At 37.3% G+C, this 19,512-nt stretch overlaps 1 protein-coding gene across 6 annotated transcripts; it reads left to right on the forward strand.

Annotated features, from left to right (window-relative positions):
* The first annotated feature begins 1,798 nt into the window (after positions 1-1,798).
* Positions 1,799-6,639, forward strand: LOC147480058 (mitochondrial outer membrane import complex protein METAXIN-like). 6 transcript variants are annotated; one of them, XR_015205842.1, is made up of 7 exons: positions 1,799-1,934; positions 2,278-2,540; positions 4,101-4,207; positions 4,425-4,808; positions 5,004-5,123; positions 5,852-6,020; positions 6,181-6,639. XR_015205842.1 is itself a non-coding variant. In XM_086580256.1 (6 exons), exons 4-6 carry the CDS (start codon positions 4,590-4,592, stop codon positions 6,357-6,359), a joined length of 567 nt encoding a protein of 188 aa, XP_086436382.1. In that variant the 5' UTR covers positions 1,799-1,934; positions 2,278-2,540; positions 4,083-4,207; positions 4,425-4,589; the 3' UTR covers positions 6,360-6,639. The 6 variants fall into 6 exon arrangements, 4 of the variants coding, with proteins under 4 accessions (XP_086436382.1, XP_086436381.1, XP_086436383.1 ...); XR_015205843.1 differs by having other exon boundaries at positions 5,004-5,080; XM_086580256.1 differs by lacking the exon at positions 5,004-5,123 and having other exon boundaries at positions 4,083-4,207.
* The last annotated feature ends 12,873 nt before the right edge of the window (positions 6,640-19,512 follow it).

Genomic DNA, 19,512 nt, shown 5'->3' on the forward strand with positions numbered 1-19,512 from the left:
TTTGATGACTGTTGGGTGGCTTTACAATGTTAAAGTTAAACAGATCAAATCCAATAAAAAAAGATGGCTTTTGATTAATTAGATGAAAAAAAGGTTTTTCTTGAGATCTTGAGATCTAATAGCTGAAAATGACGTCACTACACCATTTGGGTGATTTTGCAACATTTGGGTTTTTCTATTAGTAACACTTATTTATCCGTTAGCAAATTATTCACATTTAAAATCCGTTAGAAATACTATCAACCGTTGTTGAAATACTTGAATTATTTTCTAACATTTCTTGAGATATTTAGTGATGTTTCTGTATGCGTTAGAAATTGTGAAATGGAAAAAAGAAAAGAAAAATCAGGTTGGAAAAAAAAGGAAAACTTAAGCGGGAGTTTTTCACCTCTCGCGCTCATCGAAATGTGGAAAAGAGAAAAACCCTAAACCGTAAGGTTGTTCCTCGCTCGATGAGTCTTCCTCTTCTTCTTGCTCTTCTTCTTCCTTCCTCCTCCTACAAATTGTCTATAATTTTGATTTTGGTTTTGAGTGGCTAGGGTTTTGATTTTGATTTTGGTTTTGGGTGGCTAGGGTTTTGATTTTCGTTTTGGTTTTGTATGGCTAGGGTTTCAAGATTCATTTTAGGCATAATTGTTCGATCTATTGAACAAAAGGTTCTCTTTAACAGAGGTAAGTAACTATTGGTCGTGGTTGTGGTTTTCCTTATCTGCTGAACATGTTTAATTTTGGTCGTTAAATATTAATTTCTAAGTAACAAGTTTATCTCTGTTTCCGAAGATTCTAATTCAAATATCAGACAAGATGAGAGCTTTTCCATTTCTTTGTTCATCGGTACTAATTTTCGTCTTTTTTGAGTTTTAATACTTTGGTTTTGAACCAATTTACTTAATTTTGATTATTCTTTGTCGATTTCATTATTTGGGGTTCAGTATTTTAAGTTTTTGAAGGTGCATGTTGCCATTAATTGTTGTTGTTGCTTCTTAATATGTGCTTGATCTGCTAAAGGTAACAACTAATGTAGTGTTTTAGTGTAACGTTTTTTTGACATTAGGCTTTTAGCTATGGGTTTGGTTGAATTACTTTAAATTATTATGTAAAAGATTGTATCTTTATAGCTTCATATATGGTCCTTTCATGTTTAGTTTCTAGTGGAAAAGGTAATTTTGGTTCTTTTTATGGTTGGCGATCATATGGTTATTAACTTTATTATATAGTTCATATAAGTTACATTAAATTTACACAACATGCATTTGAAATGCAATTGTCGATCAATGTATGTTATGTGTCCATATATATTACTTTCGACAAGTGTCTTTGCTTGTTTAATATATTTTGTTGAAAATAATTCTGTTGTCATGTTTTATGGAACTGGAATTATTTTTAATGGTTCGTTAGAGCAGTGGAGTTCTATTTCCTTTGTTTCAATGGTTCTTTGGGTTAGATTTCATAATGTATAGTCTGTTTTTCAGTAATAGAAATTCTGGCAGATTCCGTCAAAACATCTGTGGCAAAGGCAGTAAATTTTTTATCTGAAGCCAACATCATGTATGCTCCTGTTAGGAATCCAAATGCAGGAAATACTGCGGATTGGAGGGAAAGATATATAGGCATGATAGATTACTCGGCTATCATTCTCGGGTTACGGCAAATCACGAGAAACTAGCTGCGATTGCTTTGTCTGCCTGGGATCTGCAATAGTAAAATTTGGACCAGTGCAGTCGCGGTCGGTGCTCTTGGAGCACTAGCGATGGGTGCTATCGGGTCCCATTGCGGTTGTTGGATTTATTGCTATCTTTGTTGTGGGTGCAGCAGTGGCTAGTGGTATAGCTGCAGAAAAAGGAACTGGAAAAGATGGCCCAACTGCTGCCAGTAGTTTAGGAAGGGATTTTTATAATGTTATCCTTCAAGAAGAACCTTTAAAGTCTACCACGGTAAGCTTACTCGAGTCTTACGTAGAGATCTTGCTACTTTATAAAATTACGCACCTGCATAGATTATTATGAGTACCTTGGACCTAGATTCAAAATTGTTTATGAAAATGAAACCTGTAATGTTAGTTTTAGGGATGCTCTGTAAATCTTTTGAAAAGAAAAAGAAAGAAAAGAAAACATTCTTTTGTACGTCTAGCCTTTCCTCACTATATATTCCTTTAGTATTTTGGTGTACCATTGTTTTTATGTGTTGCAGTGTTGTTTAGTTGCATTTTATATTCCATATTGCGATTTGTATGGCCTCTTCCTATATTTTTGTAATAAATATGTCCTTGTATTTTAGGTCAAGCAAATAATAAAGTCCTTCAGATGGGCTCCTTTTCTTCCTGTTGCAGCTGACAGCTCCATGTTGAGTGTCTTGTTGTTGCTATCAAAGTACAGATTGAGTGTGCCCATTATCGAGACAGGAAATCCTTTCGTTAAGAATTTTATTACCCAGTCAAGAGTGGTGCAAGGTCTCCAACAATGCAAAGGAAGGGACTGTTTGATTACATTGCAGGTCACCCAATATTTGATTTTGGACTTCCTTTTACGTCGTATGAGGAGGTGAGTTATTACTATATGGGTTTACTGGTCTACCAGTCTATGTTTCTTGGCACTTACGGGTCACTTTGTGCAGAAAGAAATTCTAACAATAACCTTTTGAAGTATGACACTGATTTCCTCATTTCCACATCCCAGTTGATCTTTTCAGCACATTTCTATTATTAGGGTGCGTATAACATAAACTGCTGCAACCATATGTCAAGAACCCCTTATTAGGGAGTCATGGTTTATTTGTTTCTATCCTATATATAACATAATCATGCATCATCTTATGCGTTCTCCATCACTAAGACATTTACAATCAACTATTCATGTTAAGTGACATGTATATGCTATATAGGAGTTGATTTAGACGTTGGAGCTTATCTCTTTATGATCAAAGAATATTCTGCTGGACAAGGTATTGATATACAAAATTTGCAACTTGCTCTTAAGTGGCAATGTGTGTTTCATAGACTAATTCTATGTATGCATTGATTTATGACTCAATTTCGCTTAATTTAATTGTGGTTAGATGTAATATTTCCGGTATTGATATTTGATGCAACTAGTTAGCAAATTTATTCACATTGATTTTATTTGGTCAAATAGTAATGGTCAACTAAATGTAGTACACTAAGTTGGGCCCTGGTACGTTTGATAAAAAATGGGTGAGGGTTTTAATATATGCTTTGCTTAGTTATTTGACCCCATATACATGTACATCACATGATCACACTACTTTGATTTATTAAGATTTTATTTTTTTCAGATTTGATTCTTTGGTCTTGGTTGTTTCATATGCTCACAGTCTATTTGATGAAAGTTCCTTAAGGGCTTTAGTTTTTATGCTTTTACTGTTTTTGAAAATTAATAATTACAAACAATGGTTAGTGAGCATAAAATTTGAGTATAAATTTGGTGGTGCCTAAGCTTAGTGAGCACATTATAGCTTTACACTTTATAGATAGGACCACTAAATCCCGAGGTATTGTTTTACTTAGTACAAGAGCTTGAGAATATTTTATCAAGGTTTATTAATTCTACATATAGATAAGTGGTGTTGATGATTAATTAGCTTTCTGTTGTTTTAACATATGATGACTAATACTTTAAGTGACAAGTATCAAGCCATGTTGGACAACACCAACTTAACTAAAAACAGGAGCTGGACTTCATGTTGGGAATTTTTTGGGAACATCAAGAATATGGGGGAGGACACATCACTGATTTTGGGGTTAGTCTTTATGGTAGGTTGATGATTGGATGCTAGGTGGTGCCTTCGTTCTATTAAACCATGTGTGCTGGAAATTTAATGTTAGAACAGGAAAGCTTGCTCAAGGAAACAAAAGAGGAGAACTGGAGGAAAGGGATGCCACTTACCTTTTCCATATATTATTGCTTTCTTAATTTTATTTTCTCTAATTAATTTGTCTTAGTCTAAAGTTATTGAAGGTGGTTGGTTTAGTTGTGCTATTAAGTTTTTGGATTCTTACTGGCCACTCTTACATAGTTAATTGAACTAGAGCATGGATTGGATAGCTTATGTTAACATATTAGAAGTATTTTCTGGTTTGCAAGGTACGATGCTAATACAAGGAAAGGGATTCTTTGAGAGGCAGGTAGGCGGAACAACACAAGGAATGGTTATACTTTAGAGTTGGGTCTGTCTTCATCTGAACAATAAGGTAATGACAAATAATGACTTACTGATTTGAAAGTAGGAATAAGGAATTAGAAAGCTAAATTGAAAGATTAATTTTGTTACTCTTCTCTCGATGAATGAAAAATCAAAGCAATTACGAAAGAAGAAGAAATAGAAAAATAAGAGAGGTTTTTAATGCTATACGATTCTGGCTTTCCATTTTTACCTGTTTTTTTTAAATTAAGTACTATTCCTCCCAGGATTACTTGCATTTCAAACGTTGGCTATGATTGATCTTGTTAGATCAAATACCTTATGTTGAGAGTGGAGCTTATGTGGCCTACAACAATGAAAAGGGTGGGGTTATCGAAAGTTTAAAAGAGGATGGTATTGTTGATCTCGACTTTGGAGGTCCTAGTCAAACTATGCCAGAATGGTTGTCAACGAAGGCAATGATCACTTCGTGGCTTGGAGATGCTGTACTATATGAACTCTGGGTGGGATCTGATGGAAGTGCTGTAGATAAAATATACTTTTCTGATCTTCTGTGGCCAATTGGAAAGATTTTCCATTTCAAACAAACACTTCGAGCGAAGCAGGTGCTTGGGATAACAAAACTTAATGCTGAACGAAGAGAAGACAAGGTATTTTCACTGCTTTTTCTGCGATACATTTGACCAATTTTCTTTTGCATTTGTGCTTCTTTACCTTTTTTGTTTCTCGTGTGAGTGTGTGTGTCTTATCTTACATGTTTCCTGTTTATTGCTATGATAATATGTGATTTTGTTCAACTGTTCAAGGGCTCTTCTAATTAAGAGATGATACTTTACCTTGGACAGATTTATATGAGGGCAACCATGGCTTATGAAGCTCTATCAACAATGTTAGGAGAACAAAAGTTTTTTGTGGAAAACAAGTATGAGATGCTTTTGTGGATTTTTGTGTGACTGTCTGGTTCAGTTGAGTAAAACAAATGTTAGTATTAATTGTGTGGCTGACTTCGCCCAACTAGTTTGGATGCAGTTTTCCTTGGTCATACCCTTTTCACACTACATGCATTGCCTGTGAGTTTGAATGTTTGCTTGTGGGTTTAATATACATGTAAATTTGGATTTAGATTTGTTTCTAGGTGGAAAAACATTATATGCAGGAATATTACCAGAAACATAACTTATAAGCCTGTTAATATTTAAAAGGGATGAAACAAACTTTGTTAGTTTAGTTTGGTTATGTCAGCTCAAGTCTGTAACATTATAGTCCATGTTTGTCTTTACTAAGTAATTTGAACTCACTGGTACTGTTGATAGTTCGCTAAAATCTTTCTACAATAATAAAGATTGGATTATTAACACACTTACTAGATGCTTTCCAGTTTCCACCTACCACGTTTTGATGTAATAGACTTTCTCCTAGATCATAGTTTTGTCTCATTTCTTTTTGGATGAATAATAAATGTATGCATTCTAGTACTTGGAGCATGGAAGACCACTATCGTAGTAGTTAGTGGTGGGCATTGATTATTTTAATCTATATTGCCATTTATGAGTTTGTGAGTCAAGTTTGATTCCTGCACTTGGTTTTTTCTAACTGTAGTCTTTTAAAAGGAAGTAGTAATAAGCACGTTAAAACTTTCAAGCATTTGAATCACGTCTAATGTTCTTAATTTTCATTATTTGCGTGCTTATAGGATACCTCTGTACTGAGAAGCAAACCCTTGAAGCATAGCAATCTCGTGAGGTACTCTAAAAATCTTAAGATGGAGTTCTCAGAAATGGGCTCGTCATCTTCATCTGTGTCACAGCCTCCTTTTGAGCCTTCATCTTCGTCGACCCCAAGAAGAACCCCATCTAGTTGGAGTAAGTTTTGATTCTTGATTATTGACAGTAATAGCTTTCCTTGGTTGCTTTAAACTCTTTTCATTTTCATTTTATCTTTCAGTAGTTGTGCATTTCTGAGTTCATCAATTTCATTAGATATTAGAATATGTATATTCACCCAGATATTTGTTTTTCTTAGGGTCGAATCCCAAACCCAAACCTAAGAAGGTGAAGACAGAGGAAGAGAAAGCCTTTAGACGAAGAGCCAAATACTTCCTGGTCACACAATTGGTTGCTGTTGTTATATTCCTGTCTATCCTGGGTGGATCTGATGAAGTAGATGTTGAAGAAGATAACGATCTAGATTATTATGCATGAGCACGCAAAGCATTTTATTACGCAACTCTTCTTCATTCCAATGCATTTACCTTGGTACGGAGTAATTTTAGTCACTTGGCGAGGTTTTATCTTTTTTCCTTTCTCTTACTCTGAAGCTCTGTTGTCACGGTTACTCGCATAGAAATATTTATGTCCGTTAATTGCAATGAGGAAATTTTGGAATTTTTAAATCCTTATAATCACACATTGGATGCTTGTTTGTCAGAATTGGCTGTGAATACATAGTTCTTAGGTGATTTAATATATATATAGTTGAATATAGCTGTACTTTGAGTCTTTGATCCTGGAATGGTGGTTGTTGACGACCCACTGAGGGATTGATGCATGCATCTCTTGAAACAGTTGAAGATCTCAATGAATAGTAACAATTAACAAGTAACCATTATCCTGATCTATAGTTTACCTTGGTCAGTTTAGATACAGTTGGTAAGATTGTTTCTCGTCCCATGTGTGTAATGCATTTGAGGGTGATATACAACAGTTAAAACCACACTGCCTGTTGATTAAAACAATATGGTGTCTTGAGCCATGATCGGCTATACTAATTCAAGTAATTTTGTTCTTTAACTGTGACTAGTTTTTGGTTCTAGTAAATGTAGTGGAGCAGTGGGGACTTGGATGAACAGCTATTTTTGTATATAGCCGACTCAGACGTGACGCCAGAGATATCTTGTTTTTAGATAAACTATTCTTGTACATAGCCAACTTGTTTGGACCTTGAGTTTGGTTAAAGAGTATAAGGCATGTTACTGTTAAGAGGTAGATCGATGAATGGAAGAGTTTAATTGATACATTGTAGACTAAAAAGGGTGTAGGTGCAGGTACAGGTTGGAGGTGACCTCGCATATAAAAGGGCCAGAAAAACATTTTTTTTAATAAATGAGAAATAATTAGTAACGGATATAGAACTGTTAGGAATGGAAAATTAGTAACGGTTTTAACATGTCATAAAGGGAAAATACCAACACATTATCAGTTGCAAACAAATATTGTGCAAAATTAATAAACGTTAGTAATAAATTGTAACGGTTTTTACATGTCACTGAAATTAATTTTAGTAACGTATATTATTCGTGACTAAATTCAATAACGGTTAACAAACGTGACTAATATCCGTTACTGTTAATTGTCACGCTTTTGTGTTAACGCAAGATAACCGTTACTAATATTTTTAGTGACGGATGCATATCCGTTACAAATCAACCGATATAGTGTAGTGCGTTCCTGATGAAGAGATCTAATATACTTTTATTTCATATATTCCGGGTTTGATCATACCCAAAACCCAAACCTGAGCCCGACGGGTGCCCGAAATATAGGGTTAGGGTAGGGTTTGGTCACATGTATCCAACAAATACCCGAACCCGAACCCGAACCCGACCCGCAAAGAACAGGGCCGGTCCCGGGTAACCCAATACCCGTTCAAAACCCGAAAAATCGTGTTCGGGCCAGGTCGGGTACCCGTTTGGACATCCCTACTACCATCTATGTTTCCAAAAACACACTCACGCACGTTGCAAAACAAAGTAAACATGGGTCAGCAAATTGAATTGAATTTACTGGTATGAGTAAGACTAAAATAAAGTATACTAACCAATTCTATCTTTCAAATAAATAAATATAATGTCATCAACTATTTCAACTTGGAAGACAAGATAGTTATGTTTTTCAAAACAACGTGTAGTTTCTTCCAAGCAAGCTCACTATACATAATTTCAAACTAGTAAACAAACAAATTATATTTTATCTTTAACCTATCATGTCTTGTCAGGGTAGGACAACATCTCTGCATAAAAAGTTAATAAGTCTTACCATCCTGCAAAACAATGTTAAATTTTCCAAATATAATCCCTTAAAGTATACATCTATTTCACTCTCACTGCAACCATCATGGGTATACATAATCTGACATAATATATCGCTAATATTAACATTCATGTCACACCACCACATCCATCATATCATGCTAACCACATTCACATTCTTTCGTAAGAAATCCTATGCATCATATATATCATAATACACAACCAATCATATCCAACAATTCGCTCATACATAAAACCAATATTTTACTTAAAAACCACTCGTCTACTTATGAGAACGAGAAAATATCACAACCAGGTAGTACATTATTTATCCCTTGTGAGTATCAATTCACACAAACTACATAAACATTTCTTTGTAAGAAATCATGTACATCATAATACATAATACATTCATATACAATTACTCCATCATACGTAAAATTAATATTTTATTTTGGGTATTCTTGAGTTAACTAGTATTACTCCCCCACTAGATGACCTAATTGGTTTGATTGTTAACTTTTAGGTCAAATAACTTAAAATGACACAACCGCCCCCACCTAAGTAAAAATTGAACATTTTCTTCTTGAAAAACAATGAGGGCAGTTGTGTCATTTTCAGTTACTTGACTTGAAAGTTAACGGTCAATCCAAGTTGACCGTGTGTTTAGGGGGGAGACCCTAATTTCCCATCTAGTAGGGGAAAATCCTAATTAGGTCTTTCAGGGGGGTAATACTAGTTAACTCATTTATTAATAGACACAACCCAACCTTCCGTTCCTACTCCACGATTTGCACTACTTCACATATTTGCCAAATCACACATACCCGTGTGCCTCTCTCACACCGAGTACCACTACAAGACATATGTCCCAAGTGGGGATATCACCTCTAGGAAATATATTTCCATCTTATAAACTCTTAACTTGTGAGTCACAACCATCTTTAGGCTTTCAATACGCATAAATAAAGCCTCTTTTGGGCATAAAAAAATAACAGGTCATTCCCGTACATTAAAGGAATCCAGACTTACATTCCCGTACGTACACTTAATGAATACAACCAACATGCAAAACGAATACCTTAGTTCCTCTTTAGGGCAACTTTTCACATGACATCATTAGTCATAAATATTTATTTTCTTTTTCTGCTTTTCAACAAAGAGGTGTGGAGAGATCTAAAGATGTGGGTGACACATTAAATTTTCACAAGACTTTTTACAACACGTTTTAACACCCCAAGAGTTCTCATTAATGTAATTCTTTCACAATGAAATCATCTTCTCAAGCAATAGATGAATAACTACGAAACATACCAAACACAATTGCCATTCAACTTACCTCAATATCAACCATATAAATTATATATATCAATATTTTCAATCATGAGCAATGTATTAATTGGATGCCTCATCAATTAAAATGTATTCCCAACAGGGAGCAACACTCCATAATAGCACCATCAAATTCCAGATATCATTGATCACAAATACAATAAATTTCCAAGATACACCAACAAAATTCAATAATTACCCATAACCAATTCTCCATGTATCTTAACATTTATGATAAAATAAAACATATAGATATATTTTCTTTCCACAAAAGTGAGAATATAACAAAAGTGATAGGGAATAAAGGGGTGCACGCCCTTGGTTTGTTCTCCATGAAGGGGCGCACTCCCTATGAGTTATCTTATGACGAGTTTATTTCCTTCGTTAGTTTTGGGCCCTTGTTTTGGTCCATATTTTCGGGTGTATTTTAGATCGCCTATATAAGGCTAAGTGTAGGGTTTTGAGAGGATTTCTTGTTTATTCAAATTTGATCGACTCTTGGTTAAAGATCGACATTTATCGATTCTCAGTTAGAGATAGATTATTTTAGATTGTTTGAGAGCTAACGCTTTGCTACATCCTACATCAGTTGGTATCAGATTTAGCTACGAACTGGATATGTATGATAAATCGTGCGCGAAACTTCTAGGTAGGTAGCATCGCTAACCCACCCGGTCGCTGCCTTTACTCGGCAACTTGACCAATCTTATGAGCGTCAGGCACAAGCAGTGGAAGATGCATTGAAGGTAAAAAGTTCTAAAACTTTGAACTTTGTTGATGTGGTTGAAAAAAATTCAATTTTTATTTTTGAAGTTGAGAAAAAATTAAGTTTTGTTGATTAGGATTTAACCCTTATGTTTGATGCGAAGTCTGTTGACGAGGGGATGTATTATTCAGTTGGTAATCAAAAGGAGTTTATCGATTGGGATTTACCACCAGTTTATGATGTTTATCCTGACGATGAAGAATTATCTGTTTTAATTTGTGTTTTGTGGATCTGAGTTTGTCTAACTTGGAGGAAAAATCTGGTTGTGTTGGTTTGGTGCGTTTGTTTGAAAGTTTCGCAGATCCGTTCCTTGACGTCTTTACAGATTTATTATTGGCGAAGAATCTATGCTTTCTTTTCAGAAGATATTTGTCTGTGCACGTTGTGACAACGAGTTCTTTTCATAAAACTATGCAAGTTAGTCAGTATCGTGGCAAAGTTCGAGGACGACTTTTGTCTATTTTGTTGTTCATCTTCTGTCTTTGCGCTAATAACATTCGAGGACGAATGTCCTCCAAGACGGGGAGAATGATAGGAAATAAAGGGGCGCACGCCCTTGGTTTGTTCTCCATGAAAGGGTGCACGCCCTATGGGTTATCTTATGACGAGTTTATTTCCTTCGGTAGTTTTGGGCCCTTGTTTTGGTCGATATTTTCGGGTGTATTTTAGATCGCCTATATAAGGCTAAGTGTAGGGTTTTGAGAGGACTTCTTGTTTATTCAATTTATTTGATCGACTTTTGGTTAATGATCGACTTTTATCGATTCTCGGTTAGAGATTGATTCTTTTAGATTGTTTGAGAGCTAATGTTTCGCCACTCCTACATCAAAAAGTATAAACACTAACCATATAATGTCATCATCCCAATACCCAAATTAAACACCTAACCATATCCATTTTAAATTTTAGCTAATACTAACAATTTTGTTAATCTAGTAACAACTTTGTTAATCTGTACATCGGCTGACAACCCACCATTGGATCTCTCTAGAATTTTAAAGTACACACCTAATGTGTGTTATCAAAGATACAGATAAAATTTGAGAAAAACCAATACTGAGTAACCTTCATCTACCCTTAAACTTATGACTGCGAAGTGCAATTTTTCTGGCGTAGTTTCTACTACGACTAACCACACTATCGAAAGCCTAGACAACAATCCAACCGTTGGATCTGTTTTTGATTTGAGTATGGTAGACTACATAGTCTTATACAATTTCAGATTAAATTTGAGGTCAATCCATTAATGATTCGACCTCCATCTAGTAAGAAACTTCTGACTGCGTAGTGCAGTTTTTTCAGTTCATATTTTTCTCAAATACCCTACTGTTTATTTGTTTCTTCCTAGTTCTTATAACCACTCATATGAACCAGGTAGAAGACAAAAACCAACCATTAAAATATGAAAAGGAAATAATATTTAAATTACTCACTTTGCGCATTAATCAAAACTAAGCAAGAACTTAAATATCATTTAACGTAAATAAAACTGTAATAATACTACTATTGTCATCTCTTTCAAGCAATCAAATATTTCAACCTTAAATATAGTCATACCCAAAAATTATTAACCTGAGAAGTGTCATAATTATATATTTTGAATCAATATTACCACACCGATCAAATTGATCAAGTTCCGACCGCTATAACACAACAATCAAAAGCATGTAAATAGATCAAGTATTGAACACCAAACGAAAAACATGTAAATAAAACGAATTAATGTAATACTGTTCTTATTTGTAGATAAATATATTATTAACATGCATACCAACATAGGCCACTACAAGTCCTCAACATATACCACACCCAGGTGAAATGCCATGCTAACAATATGCCGATAACAAATTGAAATGGCAGAAGGCGTCTTTAAAATTAGTTGTGCCGTAAATATACATATACCCCACCCATGTCAATACTTAAGTATAAGCTCCTTTATATACACTAGCCTTTTATGCCTGATAGTTCCTACAGACACAGAGGCTCTTCTGCGGCTGAAAGTAGTTTTCTCTCTATCTGATTTTCTTACTCTCTTTTCCCCCTCTTTTCTTTTTGTATTTTGAATGTGTAAGATAAAGTAGCTAGGTAGAAAATCCCACTGATATTGTTTTTAGTTCTTAGGTTCCCTTGGTGCATATTTTTTTCTCTATCTTTCTGTCTTGTCTTTTCTTCTCTTCCTGCTCTGTCTTTCAACTTCTTGAACACTGCTCTCCCTGACAATCATTCTGCTTTGGGTTCCTGGGAGTCTGGGGTGGTAGGAGATGGAAGTGATACAAGGTGATGGGATGAAGGAAAATGAAGAGGAAAATCAGGAAAACACAAAACAAAAAATAGAAAAACTCCAAGCTGATATGAAAAATCTGTTCTGCTCAAAGGAAAAAAACGTGGTTGCGATAGGATGCAAGAACTCAGAGGTAGACCCAAAAGAGCACACGACCCTGATAGGGAAGTTGTTTGGGGGTAAACACATTCCTCTGCAAGTCTTTGCGGAGGAGGTACATAGAAATTGGCAAACAAAAGGTCAGACAAGTATAGAGATGATTGCAAGAGGAATGTACAAGATGGTGTTTGAAAATGGAGATGAATACAACTATGTTAGACAGAATGGGCCTTGGTTGATACAAGGTTTCATCCTGTCCATCAAGAAAGGAAAATATGTAGACCTCCTGGAAGATGATCGGAAGTTTGACAAAGTGGACTTCTGGATCCAGATATATGGACTTCCAAGAGATCGGATAAACGAAGAGAATATCAAAACCATTGGGCTGAATCTAGGCAAAGTGAAGGGAGTTGATCTTTGGATGTTCATTGGAGTTTAAAACCCAAAGGCGGGGTAAGAGTGAGGATGGACATCAAGGAACGCTTACTTAAGGGAATAGATTTATGCGGAGTGGGGAAATTATTCGATGGCGTTCAAGTATGAAAAAGCTGGACATGTTTTGCTATTTCTGCATGCATAGGGCATGATTTGTACTATTGCAACCTAAGAGAAACTCCCGTGTAGAGATGAGAAGGGGGGATCTCCTAGGGATATCAAAAATAATTTCTCCTTCCTCCAACGGGCCAATGTATTCTTTAATGAAGTAGCAGCTTCTTCTCCGGCAATTATTACCATTTCGGGGACGCCAAAAAAGCCTCGAGCTGATCAGATACTAGCTAAGGACAGGGGCTCACTGGGTAGACGTTCATGGCAAGGGACGGGGATCCCTGCTACACCGCCAAGAGCAGCCAAGGAGGGGGCTGGGGTGCTGACTAGGACAGAGGAGGTAGAGGAGCAACCGTCTGTTTGGACAGAAGTCAGAATGGTAGACTCAGGAATGGGGAAGGCAGAGTCAGTAGCCGTTGGGGAAGCAGACATGCCAGGCCAAAATGCAGAAATCCGGATGATGGAAGAATCGAAACAAGCCCAAAGGATCGATATGCGAAGCCCAGCCCAAAAGTCCGAAAGGAAAGGAGCCCAAGCCCAAAAGCGGTGTGGGTCGGGACAAGGGATGGAGCGGAAGAACGAGCCTTAATTATGCGGGTTACGGCCTCAGGGGAGATGGATCCGGACAATAGGAAAAAGTCTGAGGAGGATGGATTGGATAAGGCCCAAGGGGTTGGATTGGCATATCTGGAAGACAATAACATGAGAGACCTAGATCCTCTAGCTCTGAGAGAGGACTCCTTGGAAACAGAGAATAGAGCTAGAAATGAGCAGACTTTGCCGCTACCTAGCTTACCAGTCTCCAATACAATCATACCAAGCGAGAAGAGACCAACAGATGAGTTATATCAATCCACTCCAACAGCTGGAAAAGCTCCACCTTTTTTCAAATTCTCTGGTTTACCTACACGTGGAAGGGGATTTAAGATGGTGGTGTCTCGAGGAAGGCGTCAAGGAGCACCCAAACAAAGAAAAGAGTTAGAAAGAGAGGATGAAGTAGGGAAAAAAAGAAAAAATTGCTCTAGATCTGGAAGTAAGGCAGAAATGGATGATAAAGAATGGACAGAGTATTGTCTGAGGAAGATAACAAGAGAATCGAAACGAGCAAAAAGAGAAGAAGATGAGCTAAGGGCCAGAGGGCTAGGACACTTACTCATCCCAGAAGAAGCCCCAGTGATTAGCATCTCAAGTGATTCTATGGTCTCAACTGAGCCATCTAACTCGGGAAGATCTCTGGACTCAACTAACCCATCTGACTTCTCGGGACATTCAATTCCAGAAGATCAGATCCCTTCAGATGCATTTACAGAATGGGGGGAAGACTATAATGATATAGAGGTTGGAAATGAGGAAAGGCCAGAGGAAGTATCTATTGGAAATGTGCCTGGGGATCTTGCGCAAGGCAGTATGGAAGGAGATGGGTATATATCAGAGGAAAGCATCTCGAAGGTGATGATTCCACAGCCAAAGCCTTTAGCGGTTGATGATTCCTCAGTGGTACACAAGAGATCTGTTAAGAGTAATCAACAGTATAATGGGGAAAGTTCAAGGCAGCCAAATGGTAAGGAGGGGAGTTGTAGCACAGGTGGTAGATATGGGAGTGGTAGGGCTGAGTCTGGAAACAGTGGGGGTATGTTCTCTCCTCCGGGGTTCAAGGGTACCGTCCTAATAACATGGCCTCGCCGACCATGATACAAGCTGGAATTGTCGAGAAATAGGTTCCTCGCGGCAATTCAGAATCTAAAAAGGACTTAATAGGGAAGTTTGATCCCGATATCATATATGCATGCGAAACAAAGGTTGGTGTAGATAAGATGAAAGGTATTAGTAGAATGGTCAAGTATAGGGGTTGTTTTGTGTTCCAGCCGGTTGGTGAAGTGGGGGCTTGCGGTACTATGGAAAGAAGGGGTGGACACGGAAATCTTGGGAACTACTAGGAATCAAGTGGCGGGTAAACTAAATTTTTTTTTTGCTTTGAAACCTGGTTTTCTCTTTTGTATATGGGAAACACATTTGCATGCAATGTACATCGGTGCGGGTGAACTTAGGGATGTGGCAACCCGATCCTAGGACCTTGGTGTGTCGTTTGGGGACTTCAATGCCATTACCTCGCTAAATGAAAAAATAGGGGAAGAAGCATGTTTAATAACAAGTATGGTAGAGTTCAATGGGTTGATAAATGACCTTGGGCTGATTGACCTAGGATTTAAAGGACCTATGTATACTTGGAGCAATAATAGAGCCCCCCAACAATCATATCTAGAGAGACTTGATAGAGCTCACGGCTCTTGATGCACGGGTGGTCCTTTTTCCTAACATGCATGTGCACAATGTGGTTAATGCTAGCTCGGATCATCATCTATTATGATAAATCTCAGAGTAAAAAGGAGGAAAATAGAACCACACATGAAAAAACCCTTTCGATTTTACAATATGTGGTTTATCGATAATGCATGCATGCCTGTTATTGAAACTGCCTGGAATTCTATTTATCATGATTTGCCTGACATTAATGTGATCCTAAAACACAAGTTGACACAACAACATCTTACTATATGGAATAAGAAGGTGTTTGGTAACATCTTTACAAATCTGAAAAAAAAAAAAGTTAACAAGGAATTTGGAAGAGGTCCTAACTAAACCTTTCTCCCTAGCTAACTATGAGAGAGCAAAAGGACTTAAATCTGAGTTGCTTGAATGGTTGGTTAAGGAGGAAAGTTTCTGGAAACAGAAATCAACTATTCACTGGTTGAAGGATGGGGGAAAAAATACGAGGTTTTTCCATCTCTCCACCATTTTCAGAAGAAGGAAAAACAGCATTGAGAGGCTGCAGAGGGTGGGGGATGGAGTGAAGGAAGAGCTGAAGTGGGAGATAACATTAACTCCTACTTCCAAGCTCTTTTCAAATCAGACCAACCCCATCAAAATGAAAGTATTCTCAATCTGTTCACTCCTTGTATCACGGAAAGGGAAAATGAGATGCTTACTGCCATCCCATCTTCTGAAGATATTAGGAGAGTTGTTAATAAGATGGGAAGCCTGAAGGCCCCTGGGCCAGATGGGTTCCAAGGGTGTTTTTACCAAAATACTTGGGAGATTGTGGGAAATAGTATTGTGGCTTTTGTGAAGGATTTCTTCCATAAGGGGGAGCTGAACCCTGTTTTTAATGAAACTTATATTGCTCTCATCCCTAAGATAAATAACCCGGAGGCTGTGGCACAATTTAGGCCTATAAGTCTCTGCAACTTTTGTTACAAAGTGATCTCTAAAATCCTTGCCAATAGACTCAAGCAACATCTAAATAAAATCATCTCTCCCTTCCAAGGGGCTTTCATCAAAGGTAGAAATATAGGAGATAACACTGGGTTAGCTTGTGAGCTTTTTCATCACATGAAAAACATGAAAGATAAAAAACATGGCTGGGTAGCGCTGAAGATGGATATGGCAAAAGCCTATGATAGAGTGGAGTGGTCCCTGGTGGACACCATCTTTGATAGACTGGGCTTTAGTCAGAAGTGGAGGAATCTTATAAAACAATGCATATCCACTGTTTCTTTTCAAGTGCTTCTTAATGGGAGTCCTCTGAATAAGATAATCCCTGAAAGGGGCCTCAGACAGGGGGATCCCCTATCACCATATCTCTTTATCATCATGTCTGAGGCCCTTTCTAGGATGATTGCAAAAGCTGAGGCTGAGGAGAAAGTCCATGGGATTAAGATCCGGAGGGCTTCTCCTCCCATCTCCCATCTTCGTATGCGAGATGACTGATCATTTACGAGGAAATCTTGGGGATGGGGGCATCTTAAAGATATCCTCCAAGACTATTGTGCTGCTTCTAGTCAGCTGATAAATTTTGACAAATCTAGCATTTTTTTCAGCAGAAACATCAAGTTTCGAAATAAAATATAGCTAAAGAAGTTTTGGAAAATGAGGCTTTTTGATCCAAAAGACAAATACCAGGGTATACCCATCATGCTATAAAAAAAAAGGCTGAGGATTTTGACTTTTTAGTAGATAAGATCCATAAGAAAATAAAAGGTTGGAAGGCTAAAGTCCTTTCACAGGCTGGAAGGGCTACCCTGATCCAATCTGTGGTACAAGCTACTCCTCTCTATGCTATGTCTACCTATATGCTTCCCATGTCTACTTGCAACAAGATAGATAAAGCATGTAGAGAGTTTTTCTGGCATGGTGTTGAAAATTCTAACAGTGTCCATACCATTGGGTGGGACAAGTTATGTAACCCAAACACGAAGGAGGGTTGGGGTTTAGAAAAGATGAGGGATATAAATGTAGCAATGCTAGCCAAGCTCCCTTGGAAAGTCGCTATAGCTTCGAGAGTCAGTTTGGACAAAACTGAATCTTGAAGTCGGTTTGGACTTTGGAAAAAACTCTTGCTAGTATCTATAGTAAAAACTTTTGGATAGGGGATGTCCGGAAACCTCACGGGTATGCCTCCTACTTTTGGAAAGGAATCCATAATACTTTCAATCTCATAAGTGGGGGGATAGTGGGGGGTATTCTGATGGTAACTCTACATCTCTTTTAGATGACCCTTGGGTGATCTGGCATGAAATGAATGGGAAACCCTGGACTCGAGAGAGTTAGGGGCTTTGCTACTACCGTGGAATGCTGAGAATGAGAACTCTCTCCCTTCTGAATACTACTTAAATCAAAACTTTTTTGAGTTTGATTCATTGTTCCCTATTATACCTAATGAGTGCATTAATATAAGATATGATCATTGCCCTATTTCGCATTAATATAAGATATGTCGGGAGAAGAAGGCTGTACCGGGTAGCTATAGCTTGGGATTCAGAAGGAAAGGTAGTAGGGGCAGGTATTAGGAGTTTCCGAGCAAAGTCTGCAGAGGAAGCAGAGATGGTGGCTGCTGAGGTGGCACTAGGACTTGCAAAGCTTCATGGGTGGACTGCTGTGTATATAGAAGGGGACTGCTTAGAAGTCACTAAGGCTCTTAATAGCCAGACATGTTCTTGGAAGTTGGAGAGTTTGAGAGATTATGTAGTAAAGTTAACCTCTAATTTTGCTTTCTGCAAGTTTAAGTGGATTTCTAGGAGGTCTAATGGAGAGGCACATTTGCTTGCACAATGGGCTTTCCATAAGCAGCAAATGGACCAGCTTCCTATGTGTATCTTGAAAGACAAGTTAACCCCTGTTCTGGTTTGATGGATAAGTAAAATATATGGTATTATAAAAAAAAAAAAAAATATACACTAGTCTTTTGGGCACGCTCCATGAGCGCGAATCAGGTAATAAGATAAATTCAAAAATTATCACCATTCGACAATATATTATTTAACGACTAATTATCTAGATTATAGTCAGTCTTTTTTGGTTTCAAGATGTATGAAAAACAAATTTCTCGTTGCTCAATGAGTAAGTTTCTTATTGAAAAAAAGGAGATATGCAAATTAAAACATCGTGTACAGAATTCCTAATTGACATATAATTAAAAATTGTAAAATATTACAGGCAAAAGTAGGAGAAGGTTTATGTACACTTTCTTGTTGGGCTATACATCAATGAAGAAATTGCCAAGATATATGATGACTCAAGCCCTTCACTTAACAGGAAATCTTTCTACTTGTGGTGGTTGGCCCTGACTTCTTCACCAACTTCACTGTTTTGCACATACTCTCCTTTGTAAACCAACCATCTTCCGAGTTCCGATCCTCATTTACTCTCTCCCATCTACGTCCACAACCACCTTTAGTTCTCTAGTCATAAACTTGGCATTTACAAATTGATCCCCAGCATGGGGCACCAAAATTATCTGGCAAGTGTTCACCAAGGATTCCCACATAGACACAAAGCCACAATGACTCACAAAACAACCCACTAAAGGGTGACTCAGGATAAGTTCTTCTTGAACCCAGTCTACATGAACTTCCCCTCTTTCACCGATTCTATCTTTAAACCTCTCAGGCAAAGCTTCCTTCATTGTTATTAGTAAATGGTTAGAATAAATACTATACAGAGTTGTACATAATTAAGCAAGTTGTACGTGGTACATGGTCATAAGATTGTTAGAGCTTGATGCATATATCCACCATCATACTCTTATTTAAACCCTTACTATTCATAAAATCACACAAACAACATGACAAGAAAAATAACAATCTGGTCAAGAAAATGATCATAATATATATCTTACTGGCTTACAATGATATTCTCTGCTCCATGGAATTTGAGAAGTACCAAAGGCAGCTTGTTAATGCAGTAAAAAAATCAACAATACTGAACTTTACATGTGTCGCTGCCCAACCTTAGCTTAGAATAAAA

The sequence above is a fragment of the Coptis chinensis genome, chromosome 8 (genome assembly GCF_015680905.1).
Source record: "Coptis chinensis isolate HL-2020 chromosome 8, ASM1568090v1, whole genome shotgun sequence".
Lineage (NCBI taxonomy): Eukaryota > Viridiplantae > Streptophyta > Magnoliopsida > Ranunculales > Ranunculaceae > Coptis > Coptis chinensis.

What these genes read in the sequence shown, in the direction of transcription:
- LOC147480058 (XM_086580256.1), top strand. Translation starts at nt 4,590, where the DNA reads ATGCCAGAATGGTTGTCAACGAAGGCAATGATCACTTCGTGGCTTGGA. An exon ending in CTGAACGAAGAGAAGACAAG is followed by an intron (nt 4,809 to 5,851) that starts GTATTTTCACTG and finishes GCGTGCTTATAG; the next exon opens with GATACCTCTGTACTGAGAAG. An exon ending in AAGAACCCCATCTAGTTGGA is followed by an intron (nt 6,021 to 6,180) that starts GTAAGTTTTGAT and finishes TGTTTTTCTTAG; the next exon opens with GGTCGAATCCCAAACCCAAA.